Here is a 20160-nt window from a genome sequence, read left to right on the forward strand (position 1 = left end):
TGTAAATACATGGTATACTTGTATACTGGTATACATAAAGATATTTCTTAAGTCAAATAAAAGTATGTGACGACTACACTAACATGGTATGAAATGATTGATTCTGTTTGAGAGTACACTGTACTGTACATACACAGCAGTAAAGACCACCATGATCTTACTACAGGTGTGTTAGGAAAGATGGCAATGATACAAATGTTCTCAGAATGTGTTTTATGTTGAGTCAGTGGACCAGAGGCCACATATGGTAACAGGCAAGAGAGCACAAGGTAATGGCCACATGAACCACAGAGACATAAGAAACTACAGTACCACCACTGCTAAACTGTAGTACTACTGGTGGCAGTGTTTTCATTCAAACCACAATTACGAGAAAAGAAAATGTAATAAGTAAAGTTCAATATGAGGTTTACTAGCAATAGACAATAACAAGAGAAATGCAAAATAACCGTTAATGATGCAAGAAATATGACTTAGCTTCCCAGCATCAATAAAACCTGACTACTACTGTCCTGTGGGGAGCCAGATAAACACATTTTACTTCCAAGGCTGTCATTTGTGCGTCTTTTTAATGGCCCAGTGCAGCTTTTTTTAGCCTCTCATCTACGAGGTAATGAATCATTTACTCTGGGATGAAGATAATTCTGTACTCTGACGACTAATTAACACAGGAACTCAAGAGGCCTCTATCTGAAAACCAATATTTTCTCCTCAAACCACAAGGAGTTATTGCCCTCAGAGTGTGTGTTTCTGTTTGTTTAGGGTTTAATGGGGTTAACTGCAGTCGTCCCAGTGCTCAAAATGAGATAAGCATAGTGCACCTGTTGGTGGGTGAACACAGAAAGAATTATGTATTAGCAGTGTGTCTTATAGTTATATTCTCCTTATGGAAAAGTTACTATAAAAATGCCCAGTGGTGAAGAAGTACTCAGTAAGTACGTAAGTGAAAGTAACAATACGGCAATGTAAAAATACTCCATCACAAGTAAAAGTACTGCATTCAATTTCTAATTAAGTACAGCAGTCTTATCAGCTAGATGTGTTTCATGGCTCCTGTGACTGAAATGTTATTACATTATTAGATTGTTAAAGGTGCACTATGAGTTCCTGCATGGTTTCAGCATGATTTCATTTTTGTCTCAAATCGTAGGTATCTCTCCTTGAGCCGCTAGCTGCCTGCCCCCTGAATACACTGTGAAAAAGAGTCTCAGGAGACAACACAGGGGTCGTAAACGTCAAACAAACACTAGGGGCACAGACTGTGCACCAAAACACAACAAACCACGTTCCAGCCAATCACCGACAACCATCTTGTCAGTGATTGGCTGGAATGTGGTTTGTTGTTGTATTTTGTTTGATGTTTACAACCCCTGTGTCATCTCCTGAGACTGGGCTTTTTCACAGTCTATTCAGGGGGAGAGAGAGGAGGGAAGACATGCGGGAAAACCATCACAGGTCTGATTCAAACCCTGGACCTTGTGCGTCGGGGAACAAACCTCTGCATATGTGCGCCCGCTCTACCAACTGAGCTAATCGGCCACAAGGTGGAGCTAGTTTTAAACATGTTATATACAGTTAGCCAGGTATTCCAACCTAGGGGTCGGTCCACCTCCAAAGGGTCACAAGATAAGGGGTCATGAGATGAGATGAAATGAAGATTTAAAGAAAAAAAAAAAAGCCTGCTACTCCATTTTATTGTTTTTGTTAAACTTTCTTTCCTCTAATCTTTGATTTTTCTTCCGAACAAGCTCACAGCACTTTAAAGTGGCTGTACAGTTTGTGGGGCGGCGGTAGCTCAGTCTGTAAGAACTTGGCTAGGGAACCGGAGGGTTACCTGTTTAAGTTCCCGCACGGACCAAGTACAGAGTGTGGACTGGTAGCTGGAGAGATGCCAAGATCCCCTTAAGCAAGGCACCAACCCCCTAAATGCTCAGAGCGCCTGTCCATGGGCAGCCCCCTCACTCTGACATCTCTCCATTTACAGTAATGCATGTGTATCCAGTTTGATCGCTGAGATGTTTAAAGGGGAAATGTCTCCTTGATGAAACTGAAAACAGCTCATACATTTGAAATATTACAAGGGCCCCAAAATCTAGAAGGTAACTAGTATAACTGTCCAATAATAATAATAATAATAATAACTTTATTAATCCCTCAATGGTGAAAGTAAATGTTTAAATAAATGTAGTAGAGTAAAAAGTAAAATATTTCCCTCTGCAATACAGTGGAGTAGCACAATATTTGAGTGAATGCACGTATAGTTACTTTCCAATCCCAGGAGTAGTATATACCTAAGGTGTATATATTTTTTTTCAACAGGTTTACCAACTAATCATTAATCATGTGCACCGTGGACAAAACAGTGTCCATGGTTATTAATGAACTGCTTCTCATTTGAACCCTGCTAATGTTTGTCTGCTGCCATCGATGCATTTAAGACAGATGGTGCCTCATAAAAAGCAGAGTCATTATGGAATATGACTGATGTTTTTGGACACTTCAATCTTTGGAACTTTAATCCAAGGTCAACAAAGTCTTTTCGTACCAACATTCAACGTAACGCAGTTTTTTTGACAGTTTTATCTGTAAAAATATGGCTCTGTTATACAGTACCCAAATTATCAATTCATTCATTCATTCTTTCTTTCATTTTGATGAATACCTGACAATGAGTGCTGGCAGCTGCACTTCCACTGGAATCTGACTTGTTGTCTACTGCGTCTGTTTAGCTTTTGGAGATGGCCTCCAGCTGATGAATCGAGATGCCCACACTGATTTCCCATGGAGGCAAGTGGTATGACTGACACACACACACACACACACACACACACACACACACACACACACACACACACACACACACACACACACACACACACACACACACACACTACTATGCTCCCCCATCTGCGGTGGGACATCGATCAAGGCCGGAATGAATAGTGAGGGAACAAAACACAAAATAGATGAAGTATTTTATTTCTCTGAAAGACAAACAATGCCAAGATGTTTTGGTCAATCTGTTCAACGACAGCTGTCAGTGAACAAAAGGCTGTATAACAGCCTCGACAGCATTTCACCTTGGAGAGAATTCTTGCAGTCTGAATACCTTTTCTTTGAGCACACAACAGCAACAACAACTTTTGCAATTAATTGCCAGCAAATCAAGAGGAAACCTCTCACTTAAATATGTGCACCAGTCTCACTGTGAATTAGGTAGTTTACACTGAGTCTGTTATGTCTTTCAATTGGATCCTTAGATCCAGTTCTCATTAGTAGTTAACGCTGTTAACCTTTGGAAATCTGGGAGGAGGAAAGGAGAAAAAAATAGTTTGACAAAGGGATGCAGTAGAAATGTAATCAATAGATTTAACAATTGCTATCGGAAAGCAATAAAATCATACTGAATGCAGAGTTATAGACCCAAAATATGCCAACATTTTTTTTAAATCCGAGGTTTCATGTTTTGGCTTCCTAGAGCTAGACTGTGAGGCTTGAAAAATATGAAATTTACGTGATCAAAATGCCAAAAAACATTTATTTACCCTGAATGGATTGATAAAGAAGTCACTCTTCAAGTGGATGGGCTGTGAGCTGCTAGCGTGGCAAAGTGCATCAGACTCAGTACACTATAATTCCTAAATCCTCGCAGAATTACAATCAACAACACGGAAATTGGTATTGCTATGTGCTACAACTGGGTAAGCTTGAGGAGTCAAGCAGATTTTCACACACCACTGCAGGCACTCAATGCTCATCATGGGCTCCATAAATCCAACAGGAGCTAGGCAGTGGTGGGTAAATATATGTGCTGGATTTATGGACCTGGAGCACCAGAGGCCGAAGGAGAAGGAGAAGCATGAGCACGATGAAATAAACTTGACACAGCAGTGACATACAGGTGGCGGCAAGTGTTTATGCAAGTGTGTCACTCTTAAGAGTTATGTAGGTGTGTGCAGAGGATATGCACTGTGACATGCAGGTTGGTGACGCACTGCAAAAAACGTGTCATCTTTAATGCTGCAGTGGAAAGATTGTGAGAGAGAGAGAGGCAGCCTGAATTAAACAGCAAATCAGATGCAGGTTGTGTGCGTTCAGTCACTATCCTGAGGAGAGAGATACATCCACTGAAATCACAGTGATAGATGGACTATAGGTGAGCAGATGCGTATATAGCACAAGTGATTTGTTAAACTCATTAGCCTCCGACTTCCCACCCATACTCATTCAAAGCTGTTCACGAATTCACAAGTGTGCGGACATTAATTCAGTTATGGGAGATAAACGACTGTTCACTCAACAATCTTCATGTTTACTCAGCTAGAAACCCAGACATCCTGATACTGCTCCCCTGCATGTGTATGATGTCACAACAAACCAAGTGCACTGTCTGAATATTTCTCCCGGTTAAATAATAAAACTAGAAAAACAAAGTGCACTCAGACGCTATTTAGCATGACAGATCTAAACAGCTCATAAGGTCAAATACATCAGAGACAAAACCAGAACCCCACAGGACAGAGGTTGTTTTAAGAAATGCATTTATAATGGAATAAAAATGTCAACATGAGAGAATAAAGCATATAAAATATAGCAGCCTAACCCTGCCGCCACTCTCAGTGGTCCCCCAGCGAAGGTTGCCCAGTGTTTCAGTGGGATTTGTTTTAATTCTTACTCTACTGCTCTCCATGCCTTCAAGGTAATTGGCAATCTCATTCCAACTACGCTTGATTTAACACCCCTGTAAATGTTTTTAAATGTTTAAGAAGTTAGCATCAGGTGCAGCCAGCGACAGCCTTCTTACTCTCTCATGAGTTTCTTAGTGACATTCAGCAAATGGATAGAAACTTATTTTTTATAAAACTGGTATTGAAATTGGGTCTTTTTTTCTTTGCTTTTTGTGTGACAATTGGCCTTTAACAAGTTATTTTAGAAAGAAATATAGAAAGTTAACACTGACTGTATGTGAAGTATGGGATTTTTTTGTTGCTCACAATCTGTGCCCATTATGTCTATGGGTCCTATTTTAACGATCTGAAACGCAAGTATGAAACGCCAAACGCAAGTAGCTTTGTGGGCGGATCTCGGCCGCTGTTGCTATTATACCGGCGGGATAAATGACTCTTGCGCCCGACGCAAATCTAAAATGGGTTGGTCTGAAGTAGCTAGGTGTGGTTTGGGCGTAACGTGCAATAAACCAATCAGAGCGTCATCTCACATTCCCTTTAAGAGCAGGGCGCTTGTTCCATGGCGGATTACTATTATGACGGCGGATTTGCCTGGCGCACGCCAGCTCGGAGCTGCCGGTGGCGGCAGTAATAAATGCCCGTCTTGGCCGGGTGGCGATGTTGCTGCAGCCTCTCGGGTGCATCTCCTCAAGTCTGGAGAGGATTGCTGCAGCCATGGAGCGTGGGCCTCCAAACGCACCACCTGCACCTGTTGTGCCCCTTCCTCTTCCCCCCACTCCATCTCCGTCCACCCGCTCCATCAGGAGCGCATCGCGCATTACTCCCGGACCAGATCCCGCCGTAGTTCAACATCACGTCTCCTTAAGTCCTCTAATATTTCCTCATTTATGTCATCAACACATCCACGATTCATGGAAATGTTGTGTAAAACACAACAAGCCACAAAGAATGCTGCGACATTTTCAGGACTGTACTGTAAAGTGCCTCCTGTTGTGGTTTCAGTGTTTTGTTCTGTATTTTGCCCCATTTCTGTTGCCTGTTTGTTCGTTTCTGTTGCCTTGTTGGTTTCTGTATGTTTTCTGTGTATTGTGGTCTGTGTTTGTCGTGTTCCCTGTTTGTGTTCTGTTTCCTGTTTTATTTTGGTAGTCTGGTTGTTTGTCTTGTCTTATCCAGTTTACTTCCTGTGTTTTCCCGCCGTTGTTGATTGTCCTGCCCCGCCCTGAATTGTCTCACCTGTTGTCTCACCTGTTCCTGATTTACTCATTCCCTCATGTATTTAGCCTCTGTGTTCCCTTTGTCTCTTGTCAGATCGTTTTGTATCCGTGCCCTTGTGTTCACCCCTGCGTCTAGTGTTGTTTCCCTGTGCCTTGTGTTTTTACAGTTTACTCCCGGTTTTTTTTTTTTGCCTGCGGTTTTCCAGCCCTTGTGCTGCCGTTTTTGTTATATTAAAATCTTTGAGTTCAACCATCTCCTGCCTGCCATTCTCCCTCTGCATTTGGGGTCTTCCTGTCACTCCATACAAACTTTCACCAAGGAAGGTGTGGTGTTTGTCTGCTCTGAGCCAGACCGGCCCCTCCCTCCGAGAACGATCTGACCATCATGGACCCAGCGGAGAAACTTCTTTTCACCAAGAAGGTGTTGGAATTTGGCTGGACTGTGCAGTGTTTGCTCTGCTCTGAGCCAGACCGGCCCCCTCCTCTCCTGGAGAAGCTCGCCATTCAGCGACAGTGACAGTCGGCCAACACCGTAGCCGTCGGTGTGTGCTTTTCAGCCCGCCTGCCACTTTGCCAGCTTCCCCAGAACTCTTGGGAGACTGCTCACGGTTACCGTCGCGTATGCCCCCAACCACCAGCGAGTCCTATGACGGAACCCGCCTGGCCGCTTTCACGGGGACCCGTGGAGGCCGTGGACGGAGGAAGGGACGTCGTGGCTCTCAGCGCCATGTCCCCAATCAGCCTCACAGTGGACCTGAGCCTGAGCCGACCTGTGTGCCCTCAGCCACGCCAGCAGCCAGTCGCCCGACCCCACGCCTGCAGCCCGGTCGCTCGATCGCCCGGTCGCCCGACGCCAAGCCTGCAGCCCGGTCGCCCGACGCCACGCCTGCAGCCACGCCTGCAGCCCAGTCGCCCGACGCCAAGCCTGCAGCCCAGTCGCTCGACGCCACTCCTGCAGCCCAGTTGCCGCTGACGTGCAGCCGCCCTGGTTCGCCGCTGACGTGCAGCCGCCCTGGTTCCCCGCTGACGTGCAGCCGCCCTGGTTCCCCGCTGACGTGCAGCCGCCCTGGTTCCCCGCTGACGCAGCCGCCGCCCTGGTTCGCCGCTGACGTGCAGTCACGCCCTGGCCCGGGCTGACGCAGCCCCGCTGATTCGCCGACGCGTAGCCCCCTATTCCGCTGACGCGCAGCCGCCCAGATCGGCCGCTGACGTGCAGCCGCCGCCCTGCTTCGCCGCTGACATGCAGCCGCCCGGGGTCGCCGCTGACGTGCGGCACTCCTGCCTCTGGGCTGGCGTGCGGCTCTCCTGATGCTGAGCTGGCGTGCGGCTCTCCTGACGCTGAGCTGGCGTGCGGCTCTCCTGACTCTGAGCTGGCGTGCGGCTCTCTGAGCCCCAGCTAGCTAGCAACCCCCTTGACTCAAGGCTACCTAGCACCCTCCCAGATCCCAGGCCAGCTAGCAACCCCCCTGAATCTAGGTTAGCTAGCTTCCTCCTTGATCCCCAGCCTGCTAGCAGCCTCTCCCTAGACTCCCGGCCTGCTAGCGGCCTCTCCCCAGGCTCCCGGCCTGCTAGCGGCCTCTCCCCAGTCTCCCGGCCTGCTAGCGGCCTCTTTGACTCTCAGCTAGCTAGCCACCTTCCCGATTCCCCGCTAGCTAGCGATCTCGCTGAGCCCCAGCTAGCTAGCAACCCCCTTGGATCCAGGCTAGTTAGCAACCTCGCTGACTCCCCACTAACTAGCAGGTCCCTTGAATCCCAGCTAGCTAGCAGCCCCCCTGCCTCGCAGCTAGCTAGCAGCTCCCCTGCCTCGCTAGCTAGCAGCTCCCCTGACTTGCAGCTAGCTAGCAGCTCCCCTGACTCGCAGCTAGCTAGCAGCTCCCCTGACTCGCAGCTAGCTAGCAGCTCCCCTGACTCGCAGCTAGCTAGCAGCTCCCCTGATTCGCAGCTAGCTAGCAGCTCCCCTGATTCGCAGCTAGCTGGCAGCTCCCCTGACTCGCAGCTAGCTGGCAGCTCCCCTGACTCGCAGCTAGCTGGCAGCTCCCCTGACTCGCAGCTAGCTAGCAGCTCCCCTGACTCCCATCTAGCTAGCAGCTCCCCTGACTCCCATCTAGCTAGCAGCTCCCCTGACTCCCAGCTAGCTGGCAGCCCCTTTAGTGTCATTGTGCTCTCTAGTGTCCCTAGTGTACCTGAGCCATCCAGTGTCCCAGCGCTGTCCAGCACCCCAGATCCCCGGCTGGCCAGCAGCCCTCCTGTTCCCCGGTGGGCAGGCTGCCCCCCTGAATTCCACCGTGAGACCGCCTCTGGGCCCCTGCTGGCCTCCGGCACCCCGGAGTTCACCCCTCAGACTTTGCCGGTCACTGGCGCCCCTGGGACCACCCCTGAGACTGCCCCGGAGACCACCTCTGGGGCCGCCCCCAAGACTGTCGCTGTCCCTGTCTTCATCCCAGTCGCTGTCCCTGTCTTCATCCCTGTCGCTGTCCCTGTCTTCATCCCTGTCGCTGTCCCTGTCTTCATCCCTGTCGCTGTCCCTGTCTTCATCCCTGTCGCTGTCCCTGTCTCCATCCCTGTCACCGTGCCCATCCTTGTCCCCGTCACCGTGCCCATCCTCGTCCCTGTCACCGTGCCCGTCTCTGTCCCTTTCACTATCCGTGTCCCCATTACAGTCCCTGTCCTGTCTGTGTCTGAGTCTGTCCCGTCTGAGTCTGTCCTGCCCGAGCCTGTTCTGTCCATGTCTGTTTTGTCTGAGTCATGTCTGTCAAAGTCTGCCCAGTTCTGCGTTCCCTCGGTCCCCAGTCCCACAGTTCCCTGTCCCTAGTGACCCTCTGTTTCCCCTAGGCCTCTCCGGTGCCCAGTGTTCTGTGTTCCCTGTGCCCCCAAGTGTTCTCTGTGTTCCCTGTGCCCCCAGTGTTCTCTATGTTCCCTGTGCCCCCCAGTGTTCCCTGTGCCCCCAGTGTCCTCTGTTCCCTGTGCCCCCAGGGCCCCTTTGTTCCCGGGGCCCCTCTGTTCCCTGTGCCCCCGGGTCCCTCTGTTCCCTCTGTGCCCCCGGGTCCCTCTGTTCCCTCTGTGCCCCAGGGCCCCCTCTGTTCCCTCTGTGCCCCCGGGGCCCCTCTGTTCCCTCTGTTCCCGGGGCCCCTCTGTTCCCTGTGCCCCCGGGTCCCTCTATTCCCTGTGCCCCTGGACACTCTGCTTCCCCCGGACTCTCTCGCCCTCCTTGGGTTGTTTTTTGTTCTCTGTATTCTTTGTTTTTGATCCTTTGTCTTTTTGTTCCTCCTCCGTGCCTCCCTTGTCGCCCTCCCTGGGTTGTTTTCTTTTTGTGTTTTTTTTTTTGGGTCGTCTGGGATCCGACCCTTGAGGAGGGGGTTCTGTTGTGGTTTCAGTGTTTTGTTCTGTATTTTGCCCCATTTCTGTTGCCTGTTTGTTCGTTTCTGTTGCCTTGTTGGTTTCTGTATGTTTTCTGTGTATTGTGGTCTGTGTTTGTCGTGTTCCCTGTTTGTGTTCGGTTTCCTGTTTTATTTTGGTAGTCTGTTCACCCCTGCGTCTAGTGTTGTTTCCCTGTGCCTTGTGTTTTTTACAGTTTACTCCTGCCTTTGTTTTGCCTGCCGGTTTTCCAGCCCTTCTGCTGCCGTTTTTTGTTATATTAAAATCTTTGAGTTCAACCATCTCCTGCCTGCCCTTCTCCCTCTGCATTTGGGTCCTCTTCCTGTCACTCCACACAACACCTCCTGATCTATCCAAACACCTGAAGCGCATTTTCAGTAATATTTTTCTTTGTAATTATGTATGGTTTGCAAAAATGGGAACTGCTGCATCCATTTAGATGAGAGAAGTGTATGCGCGTTGTGCACACGCTACATGGCCAAGCATGCGCCCCTAAAATAGCATCTGAATAACGCGCTACTGACTTTAGACTAGCGCCACTGACTTTAGACCAGGTTTTTCCTGGTCAGTGGTGGAATTGTTTTCTGAAACTGCAGAATAGCACAAAGTAACGTCTGCGCCGGAACACGCCTCCTCTTTTCGCTGAACCGCCCCCAGGAGCGCAAATACATTCCCTAATTTACCGACGTGCGTCTGTGGAGGGAAAAGTCCGCTGTGCGTCGGGTGCAAAATAGGAATGATACATGCGTCGGTGTACAAAGGCAATTGCGCTGAGTGCAAGATAGGGCCCTATGTGTCCACATAAACATGATACTTGTGTAATAAAAACAACAACACGGACTCTACTGGGGAACCCTGGTTATACTGTAATTACACAACGTCTGTGGGACATATACACTCGCCTAAAGGATTATTAGGAACACCTGTAAGATTTCTCATTAATGCAATTATCTAATCAACCAATCACATGACAGCTGCTTCAATGCATTTAGGGGTGTCGTCCAGGTCTAGACAATTTCCTGAACCCCAAACTTAATGTCAGGATGGGAAAGAAAGGTGATCTAAGCAACTTTGAGCGTGGCGTGGTTGTTGGTGCCAGACGGGCTGGTTTGAGTATTTCCCAATCTGCTCAGTTACTGGGATTTTCACGCACAACCATTTCTAGGATTTACAAAGAATGGTCTGAAAAAGTAAAAACATCCAGTACGCTGCAGTCCAGGGGGGACGAAAATGGCTTGTTGATGCTAGAGGTCAGAGGAGAATGGGCTGGCTGATTCCAGCTGATAGAAGATCAACTTTGACTCAAATAACCACTCGTTACAACCGAGGTATGGAGCGAAGAATTTGTGAAGCCACAATACAAACAACCTTGAGGCGGATGGGCTACACCAGCAGAAGACCCCACCGGGTACCACTCATCTCCACTAAAAATAGTAAAATGAGGCTACAATTTGCACAAGCTCACCAAAATTGGAAAGTTGAAGACGGTAAAAATGTTGCCTCGTTTGATGAGTCTTGATTTCTGTTGAGACATTCAGATGGTAGAGTCAGAATTTGGCGTACAGAATGAGAACATGGATCCGTCATGCCTTGTTACCACTGGGCAGGCTGGTGGTGGTGGTGTAATGGTGTGGGGAATGTTTTCTTGGCACACTTTAGGCCCCTTAGTACCAATTGGGCATCGTTTAAATACCACAGCCTACCTGAGCATTGTTTCTGACCATGTCCATCCCTTTATGACCACCATGTACCCATCCTCTGATGGCTACTTCCAGCAGGATAATGCACCATGTCACAAAGCTCGAATCATTTCAAATTGGTTTCTTGAACATGACAATGAGTTCACTGTAGCCCCACAGTCACCAGATCTCAACCCAATAGAAAATCTTTGGGATGTGGTGGAAAGGGAGCTTCGTGCCCTGGATGTGCATCCCACAAATCTCCATCAACTGCAAGATGCTCTCCTATCAATATGGGCCAACATTTCTAAAGAATGCTTCCAGCACCTTGTTGAATCAATGCCACGAAGAATGAAGGCAGTTCTGAAGGTCAAATGGGGTCAAACATGGTATTAGTAGGGTGTTTCTAATAATCCTTTAGGTGAGTGTATATATATATATATATATATATATATAAAAAATAATAATAATAGTTCATTACTTGATTACTTGGATTGGGTGCATTGGCACTCCAGGAGATAACATAATGCCTTTGTGACTCCCATTGATCTCTATTCGGTGTCAAATCAAGCAGATTAATTGCTGTTTCAAACCCCAATGTGTTATTGTGGGAGTTCAGACACACTGCACACCTCAATCAAAATGCCATCTAAAGTCCTGAAACACTTGTTAGCAGCTGATTGAAATGATATTGAAAATGTGGGAGGAAAAACCCTGAAATAGAAATTCCACTCATTTGTGATTCCAGTCACCCAATTGTTCAGAACCATTAATTCACTCAAGACTCTGTATTAGTACAATTGTGCTGCCGTTCCCTCCAGGTCTGTCAGCGGTTGAATCCACCACAGTTTCATGTTTAGCAGCTTCTGAAACAGCATAACAATCACGGCCATTAATGCAATGTGCATATGAAATGAAGAAACAAAAGAGAAAGAATGATTCAACACCAAGGTGACAGTGTAACAACTCACTTGTGAGTCCAAACTACATGTTCTTATTATGATTCTACATGAACCCATTTTACAAATGCAGGATACTAATTATGATTCATTACTTTGCAAAGAAATGTATTTTGTTATCTTGGAACGAAAATGCTCCCCCTATATTTAAATTATTTCTCCATGAATTATTACAGTTACTACTATTAGAGTAAAGGTTACTCAAGAAGGCTTTTAGGCCCCTTAAAGGGGTTGTACTCTTAATGTGACAATCTACTATCTATGTTCTATGGACCCATTTTCCTCAGTTTTTTGGATTGTTATTATTACTAGTTTCTTCTTTCTTGCGTTTCGTTGAAATAACTTTGTAAGGGAGGATTCTAAGTGTTGCTGGACCATTCAGGAACTTGGCAATATGTGTGCTGGCTTCTTAATGTGTCACAGAGAGATTTGAATGGAGGTTTTGATTTGTGTGTAGGTACTGTGATCTATTTTGATTTTGTGATATGTCACAACAATGAGGTTGTTACCTTATGACAATAAGAAAAGAAAAAAAAGCATGGTGAATGATCAATTGGTCGGACTCCTCAAATGTAACATTCACTCCTCTTTCCAGGTACAGAGCATATGTAGAGAATATCTAACCATGACAACCTGCCTGCAGGTGAAAAATGACGAAGATAGAAAGTGAATGTGGCTAATAAAAGTACGAGAGCTACTGCAGCTGTACCTTCAAGCTGTTTTGAGTTGGTGGCCTAGTTCTGAGGGATGGTGACTGACAGAGCCTGATGGGCAGATTTAAAATTATGGACACATCAGACATAAACAAGAAGCAGTGAAGACAGGTGGATGACCGTTGATGCCCACTGTGCAACAGTCAGGCTATCATATACAGTAACACCGTCAAACCAGTCGGTTCAGTTGGAAAATACTAAGGCGTGTCACAGTCTATGCAAGAAGTAACTTACGAATCCTGTTGCCTATTCTTTCCATAAATACAACCAACTAGTTTAGTTTGATTCTTTATCAGTTTGCATTAAAAATCTCTCTTTTAAAGACCCGGTTCATATATTCTAAGCTTGGTTTGGGTTTTTGCAAAAAAGAAAAGTATGAAAATGTCAGTGAGCATCTCGACTGATCTGAATTGAAATACTCCTCGAAGCAGTGTGTAAAACGTCACATTCAGTAAAGGTTTAAATGCTTGACATTTTAAAAGAATCAAATCAAGTGCAGATATAAAAAAAAACACTTTTGCTTTACCACGGACTTCATGTTTTCGGTTGGTTCTGATATAAGCTGGGTTTCATTCACACATACGGTACATATACCTCTGATCTCTTACAGACTGTGCAGGAGACTGTGTGTTTATTTTTAAGTGAAAGATCATAAAAAGGACAAGAGATGAGACAATACATTTGCCATGGTGTCAAAGATGTAGGACAGACGGAGGAGAAAGAAATGTCAAGAAACAGAGGAAGAAGGAAATGAATGGATGTCATTGTTTGGGTAGCCATCATGTATTTAAGCAGGTATTCAAAACAGGACATCATTCTTTCAGCTACTCAGCCACCACAGCAATGAAAGACATGCATTGCTGTCTTTCAGAGATACCAACAGTTAAAACATGTTTTAATAGAATATCACTACTATAAAATAAGTCTGTGTGTCTGTATGTCTCTCTTTGTTTTCTAGGTTCATTTGAGTTTGTTGTCTTCTCAAGGCTGTGGTGCTTTTTTTAGCCACAAGATAATACTTATGGTTTTTTGGCACTTTCAAAATAAAAGGATTTGAAGGATGACCTTGCATTAGTCTGTTCATCTTTGCAGCTCTTCAGAGGCAATACATGTTCATACAGTAAATTGTCAGATAAAAAAGGAACTTCTTTAAAGTTTTTTTTTTTAAGAATAATAGAATAACAATATTCAGCACTGATAATCCAACAGAGGACAGAAATAATTTAAAAAGGAAAAAAAAGAAACAGCACAATGATAAATGACTGAAAATACTGCATAGTACAAATGCCCCGTAGCTGTTTTTGTCCGTCCTGTTTGACACAGTACTAAGGGCCAACAGGAACAGACCACAATGAGACAGACTCATCAGTTTCTCCTACGACCAAGGAAAAAAAATCACCCAAGGAGACTCCAAAACTGACTACTGGCTGTTGCCTCTAGGGCAAAACAAAGCACTGTCCTGCCCTTTAAGATCAAGCCCCGACTGGCTGAATAAAAATACGATGTGATCATTGATCCCTGGAAAGTAGAGAGGTGAGGTGGGAAAGTCAGTCCTGTTGGAATCGCTGGCCGTTATTCAGGTTCACTGCTATTTGTGGTCTTGTCCCACTCTATGCTCTCCTCACTGTGCGTGGGAGAAGGGAGGGCCCCAGTGGCCCCTGCAGGACGCATCCTCAGTCCCTGGAAGCGCCGGCACTCGGGGCAAATGCGGATGTGGCTGCACCCCCTCGCAACCAGAGCAGCCTCCTGTGCCAGTCTGTGAGAGAGGGGTTCAGGCAGTCCGGTGCCCCCGCACAGCTTTCCGTTGCTGAGGCTGACGGCGGCAGCTCGTGCCCGGCGCTCCTCCAGGGGTAAGGGCCGCGGCCGCAGCATCGAAGCCGTCCGCCGACGCCTCACCTGCAGGCTGTCGCGACACAGGACGATCCCATGGAGCTCCCGTAGCATCTCCTCACACACTGACTGCTGCGAGCACACACACAGGGAGAAAAAAAGATAGGGGAGAGGGGGATAAGAGGGGGAGAGAAAGGGAGAGAGGCCAGACAACTCACTGACTGACTGACTTGATCAGGACAAACTGATAAACATCACAGACATGTAACACATACATGTAATCATTAGAATCAGTGTACAGTGGAAAAAAAACAGGGAGATGGCTGGTGTAGCTTTAACAACTATCAGTAAAAATCACAACAGATCCATATATACATATGGAATTTTAAACTTAATTTTTAGACACATACAGACATGTAACACAGGAATTATCCATTACAATGACAGACATGACACTGAAACTAAGGTGAAAGGCTAATTATCACACACACACACACGCACGCACGCGCACACACACACACACACACACACACACACAGTGAAACATCAATCTATGCTGCTCAAAAAGAAGAAATCACATGCGGTTTTGACTTTCACATTCTGAATGTTTATTGAATTAAAATCACAGTGCGGAGTCCATTTGAAAAGACAATTATTCTATTCTATATCTTTTAAAGGAAACACATCAGAAATAATTATAACACTACATGCACATCTTTCTCTACTCGACCATTTCTAGTTAATGGTGTCACCGCCGTAAGAACAGCCCAGCCGAGCTACTTCGGTTACAGAACTGATGATTTTCTGGAAATTTTAAATTGGCCTTTTATTTGTCCTGAAGAAAATGCCTCTCCAAATAGCAGGAGTTCTGTGACAAGACTGGACACACTCCTCATATTGCTTTCTAGTCCCCACTCCAGAATAAGCTACATTGAAATTTATATGATTTTATACTGTACATATATAGTTTTGATTTATCAGTTATACCGTTTTTAGGATTATAATAATAACACACTATCTGTGTGACTTTTCACAGGGAAAAATACTTATAGGTGTTTTTTTTTTTATCTATGTTAAGTAGAAATCTTCTACCCATATCTGGTTGACGTCCACAACTAATCCATTACTGTCTTTATTCATTTCTAAAGCAATGAATGACTTCTGGTCTCTGACAACGAGATGATGAGCGAAGATGTGCACACAATGCCAAGCATCTTTTAAGTAAATTGATGATTGGATTAAGGCTAAGAGAAAACTACAACCACAATTTATGGCAGCACCATGTGAGCATGTATTCAACACCAATCAGATCAAACTACATTCCATATTCTATATTGTGTACGATATTTTATGAAATATATATATTTATGAGTCTTCTACTGCTATAAATAGAAAATAATCGATATATGCATGTACTCTGAGTGAGGTATAAGTGAGGTACGTATATCTTTGGATTTGTGCTGATTATGTCACATAGGCTGGACGAAGGAAGGCTGGGTGTCCAGTGGAACCCAGAGGAAGACAAATACACCTGCTACACTTCCTGTCATAGCTGTGCTCTGTGGGAAAGCCTAGCAGCTCCGCGAGGGGGAGGGTGCCAGCAGGGAGGGGAGAGGGAGACAAAGCAGATGCAGGTTAGATAGCCCTCTCTCACCTCATTTCCTGGGGCCTGTCTTAACATCCAGACAAACTCCAGCACTGCCATGAAGATAGCCACCAGCAGGCCACACACCAGCACCACGAAGATGCCGCCGATGTTCTCCATGCCCAGACCTGGAGACAACAGGATATGGTAGGGGAAGTGAGACATGACGGAAAGAGGGATTTGAAAGAGGCAACTAAATTGAAATGTTGTTCCAAACACACAGTCTTGCAAGCTGAAGTGGAGCTGAAGAACAAGCAGATGGGGATTAACCGGAGACAAACCTTTGGCACGGTGGTCCTCCTCCTTTGGACACTTGCCACCATCCCACCACTTCCTCTTGAGGATCTCCAAACGATTGTCCTCCTGCATTTTGAGGATGGCCAGGTCAAACTCATCTCGGTACACTGACCCTGCAGGGAAGAGAGAGGCAAAGCTCAAACCTGCACAATGCGAAAAATCTATTAATGAGGTATTCCAACTTAAAACTGAACCTTTACAAAAATATCTACTTGATTAGAGTTCAAAAATTCCACTTTGTCAAATCGAATGACATTTTCATGACTTTTGCTTCTGATGTACCGTGGTGAATGGAAAATGATGTCACTCCATTAGACAACTTTGTTTCAACAAAAATTAAGATGTTCAATTTAAGATTAAATGGTTTACAAGGATTTCACAGTGTTCTACAGGTTACATCACAGTATGCGGTATGGGACCTTAGCTACTAAAGAGTGGGTATATTTATCTTCTAAAGATCAAAGGAAATGAAATTAATCTTGTTTACTTCAAGGTGTGTTTTTTCCTTGTCTAGAGATTGACTCTAGCTGAGATCAAAGTGTAAGTAAACCCGTTTTTATACTCTCAGAACAGCAAGCCAGTCGTTCAGCAAGAGTTCTACATTCAACAGGAACAATATTTTAAATTCCCTTTCTCTCGTCCTCCCTTCTCCCTTCACAGCATGGAAACAGCCACTCTATTAAAGTCTAGCTGTATGTCTCTTTCAGTTTCTCACTTTTTTGCATATTTTTTTCCCCCATGATAGCAGTTAATGGCTTTGCTGACGCTTTACTTTTCAATTCATCTCTCAAATGTGATGTTTATGGTGTATCCTCCACCAATGCCCCTGCTCTTTATTCCCCCTTCTTAGCTTCAAAATGAATTATACAGTGTATCTAAGCAAAACCATCAGTTTTGTCCTCTGCTGCGTTTATTTTACGCTGAACTCCCTTTCCCCTCTACTTCTCCAATAAAGCCGAAAACACTCCAAGCAGCGGCGAAATGCAGCCCGCCACAACAAGCGGGTAGAAATTCTTTGTAAACACGTCAAAGGAGTCACAGGACTCTGTAACTGGTTGGCTGCGATATTGTCTGGCTGGGTTGTCTATCCCCAACTTTTAGTTTGGCCACACTTCTCTACCGGCCATGGCTCGCTGAGCTTGAAGCGGCTGCCGGAGCTTTCCCTAGATATTTTAATATTGCATAGCAGCTAACGTAAGTCTTTTGTCTTATCCAGTGACATCCATCACACACACTCCTACCTATGTGAGTTAATTGTTAAATTCTCCTTTTCTCTTCCCTTATTTTTATTATCTTCTTTCCCCCATCTCATTCTCCGGTCCATCATTCTCCACTCACCCACGGGCATGCCAATGCCGTAGCCCTTGGTGTCCAGCAGTCCTCCAATCTGAGTCAGGTTGCAGTTCCTCTGGCGGTAGTACTCGTTCATGGTGCTCTCGAGCAAGTAGGCATAGTTGGAGTTGAGGACACGGGCGATGCCTTCCTCTGTGCTCTTCACAAACACACTGGGCTGTTTTGAGTGCATGAAGTTCCACATACGCTGGTATGTCTGGTAGCGAGAGTTCTGCAGAGTGGCGAGACACAATCAGGAGCCACAGACACATTCAGATGTGAAAGAGACAGTAAACAAAAGTCTAGCAGTCGCAGGTACATAATTTCTCAGTTTTGCAGAAGTGGTTTTCCTTTATTATTCTATTTCATCTTTTTGACTGATGGATTTATTTAAATTCTCCAAAAGATCTTTTTCCACTTTCCGTGTAGTTTACAACAGAATCTTCACTTAACATCTCCACCTGTCCTCTACTTTCTCTTGGCCTGTCTTCCTTGAGTTTTTCAAGGTCCAGTGAACATGAAAGCACAAAGAAAGACAAGGCTAATGTATCTCTTTCCTTCCCTCCACATCATCCTTCACTGTCCTTCTCCCTGTAACACACTCTTTCTCTGTTTCTCACACTCTCTCACTCTTAATTCTCTCTCTGAGGTCAAATCTTTAGAAGATGAAAGAGGATAGGGTGTGCCTCTCTTAGGGACCTGGACAGTGCCTCATCTCCCTGACAATACGGATGCTAAATGGTCGTGGCAAGGAACAGACAGGAAACAGATAAAACCTTTGGTTGGAGGAGGAAGGACACGAAGGACAGGAAAGTGATGAGGAGGATAACATAACTTCACTGATGGCCCACTGATCACTGCAGGCTCTTGGGTGAGTCTGTGTGTATGTGTGTGGCTGTGACACAATGACCTATCATATGTAATGAAGTATGTAACCTCTGACCTGGAAGAAAGTCATTGTGGATCCTCCGTGCATGGTGCCATACTCTATCGCCGTCTGATCTGCCAGATCGTCGACTGACTCTATCGGTACCTCCATCCTCTGGACTGTTAGGAAGGCAGCCAGGTTGGCGGTGTAGGATGAGATGATGATTAATGTGAAGGCCCACCTGTAGAGGAAAGGCAGGGGACAAGAACATATGTATTCACCTACAAAAATGTAAATGGGCAGGCTGGTGTATGAAGATAGATTGCCTGGGGGAAAATGAGAGAAGACACTGCAGGATTATCAGTGGATGGCGGGGTGAATGCATGAATGGGTGGGTGGGTGTGTATGGATAAAGGTGACAATGCATGGTTTGGATGAAAGGAAGCGAAGTTTTAGCTGCAAAGGCAGACTTACACAGACAATGTCTCACGTATGTACATGCACAGATGGCATCACATCTCATCTTAAACCCTGATGTCCTAGAAATCTGGAATGAAGCTTGATCACAGAACATAATTGAATGTGTCTGTTGAATGTGTATGCCTGAGTGGTTTTGAAAGCTGAAAACATGCAAATGCACTCTTTGTGTGCCTCTGTCAGCATTACTAACCACACTCCGCTGACACATCGTGTGGACAGAGCTCTGGGAGCAATGGTGGATCCTTGCTGCATGAAGCCTCCAACAGGGAACCAGAAACTGTTGCCAAGTGAGTACTGGTTGATTAGCAGGTTACAGCGACCCTTTAGACACGGGTGGGGGTTGTACCACTCATACGGTGTCAATCTGGGGAGAACGAGACAATGGGGTCAGGCAACACAGAGAGAGAGAGAGAGAGATTTAGAGGAGGCATACAGCCAACAAGACTGGAAATGAAAGTGGGATTAAGTATTCTGAAGACAGCAAAACTGAAGAGTTAGGGAGCGAGCGAAATGGAGAAAGAAAAGGAGAGACAGACACAGAGCAAAACAACAGTCAACTGAGCACAAAGTCACCTTGGTTCTCTAGAGAGAACCAACCTGCTTTTCATTCCACCTGTGCAGCCTACTTAAACAGTGTGGGTGAATGCAATGTAATTGGTATGTTCAAATGGTGCTGCATGAATCTAAAGCGTTGTGACAACTGTTGTGTGCAACAGTCTCTGTCTTAAAACTAGGGCATGATTTCCTTCTGATCTGCCAAAATTAACAAAAAATGCAAACATTTGAGAAAAAAAAAATGTAAAGGTCAAGTCCAATACAGTCTTAATAAAACACTCACATGCCCACATTCACATTGAAAGAGTCACTGTTCCCTTAAACATTCTTCCTGTTCAAACTGGCTCTAAAAAAATCCATACCTAAATCAAGTGCGTATCTTTTACATTTTTAGAAGGAAATTTCCTCTTTATGTTTCCCCGGACTGTGTTTACTTCCTGGGCTGTGGTGCAGGAACAGCAAAACAAAGAAGAACGTTCATACTACAAAGACTGTAACTTTGGTAAACACCCACTTGATTTGTCA

At 45.5% G+C, this 20160-nt stretch overlaps 1 protein-coding gene across 10 annotated transcripts in view; it reads right to left on the reverse strand.

Annotated features, from left to right (window-relative positions):
- Positions 1-13219: 13219 nt before the first annotated feature.
- The window catches only part of grik4 (glutamate receptor, ionotropic, kainate 4), a 334323-nt gene continuing 327382 nt past the window's right edge, over positions 13220-20160 (reverse strand). For 9 of the 10 annotated variants that reach the window (XM_039786171.1, XM_039786191.1, XM_039786208.1 and 6 more), the window contains 6 exons: positions 19271-19444; positions 18676-18841; positions 17739-17964; positions 16385-16513; positions 16113-16231; positions 13220-14590 (listed from right to left, as the gene is read on the reverse strand). In XM_039786171.1, coding sequence (XP_039642105.1) covers positions 14201-14590; positions 16113-16231; positions 16385-16513; positions 17739-17964; positions 18676-18841; positions 19271-19444 — 1204 coding nt within the window. In that variant the 3' untranslated portion in view covers positions 13220-14200. The remainder of the gene's footprint in view (positions 14591-16112; positions 16232-16384; positions 16514-17738; positions 17965-18675; positions 18842-19270; positions 19445-20160) is intronic. The other variant, XM_039786215.1, reaches the window with a different exon arrangement.

Source organism: Perca fluviatilis, chromosome 2 (assembly GCF_010015445.1).
Source record: "Perca fluviatilis chromosome 2, GENO_Pfluv_1.0, whole genome shotgun sequence".
In the NCBI taxonomy this organism is placed as follows: domain Eukaryota; kingdom Metazoa; phylum Chordata; class Actinopteri; order Perciformes; family Percidae; genus Perca; species Perca fluviatilis.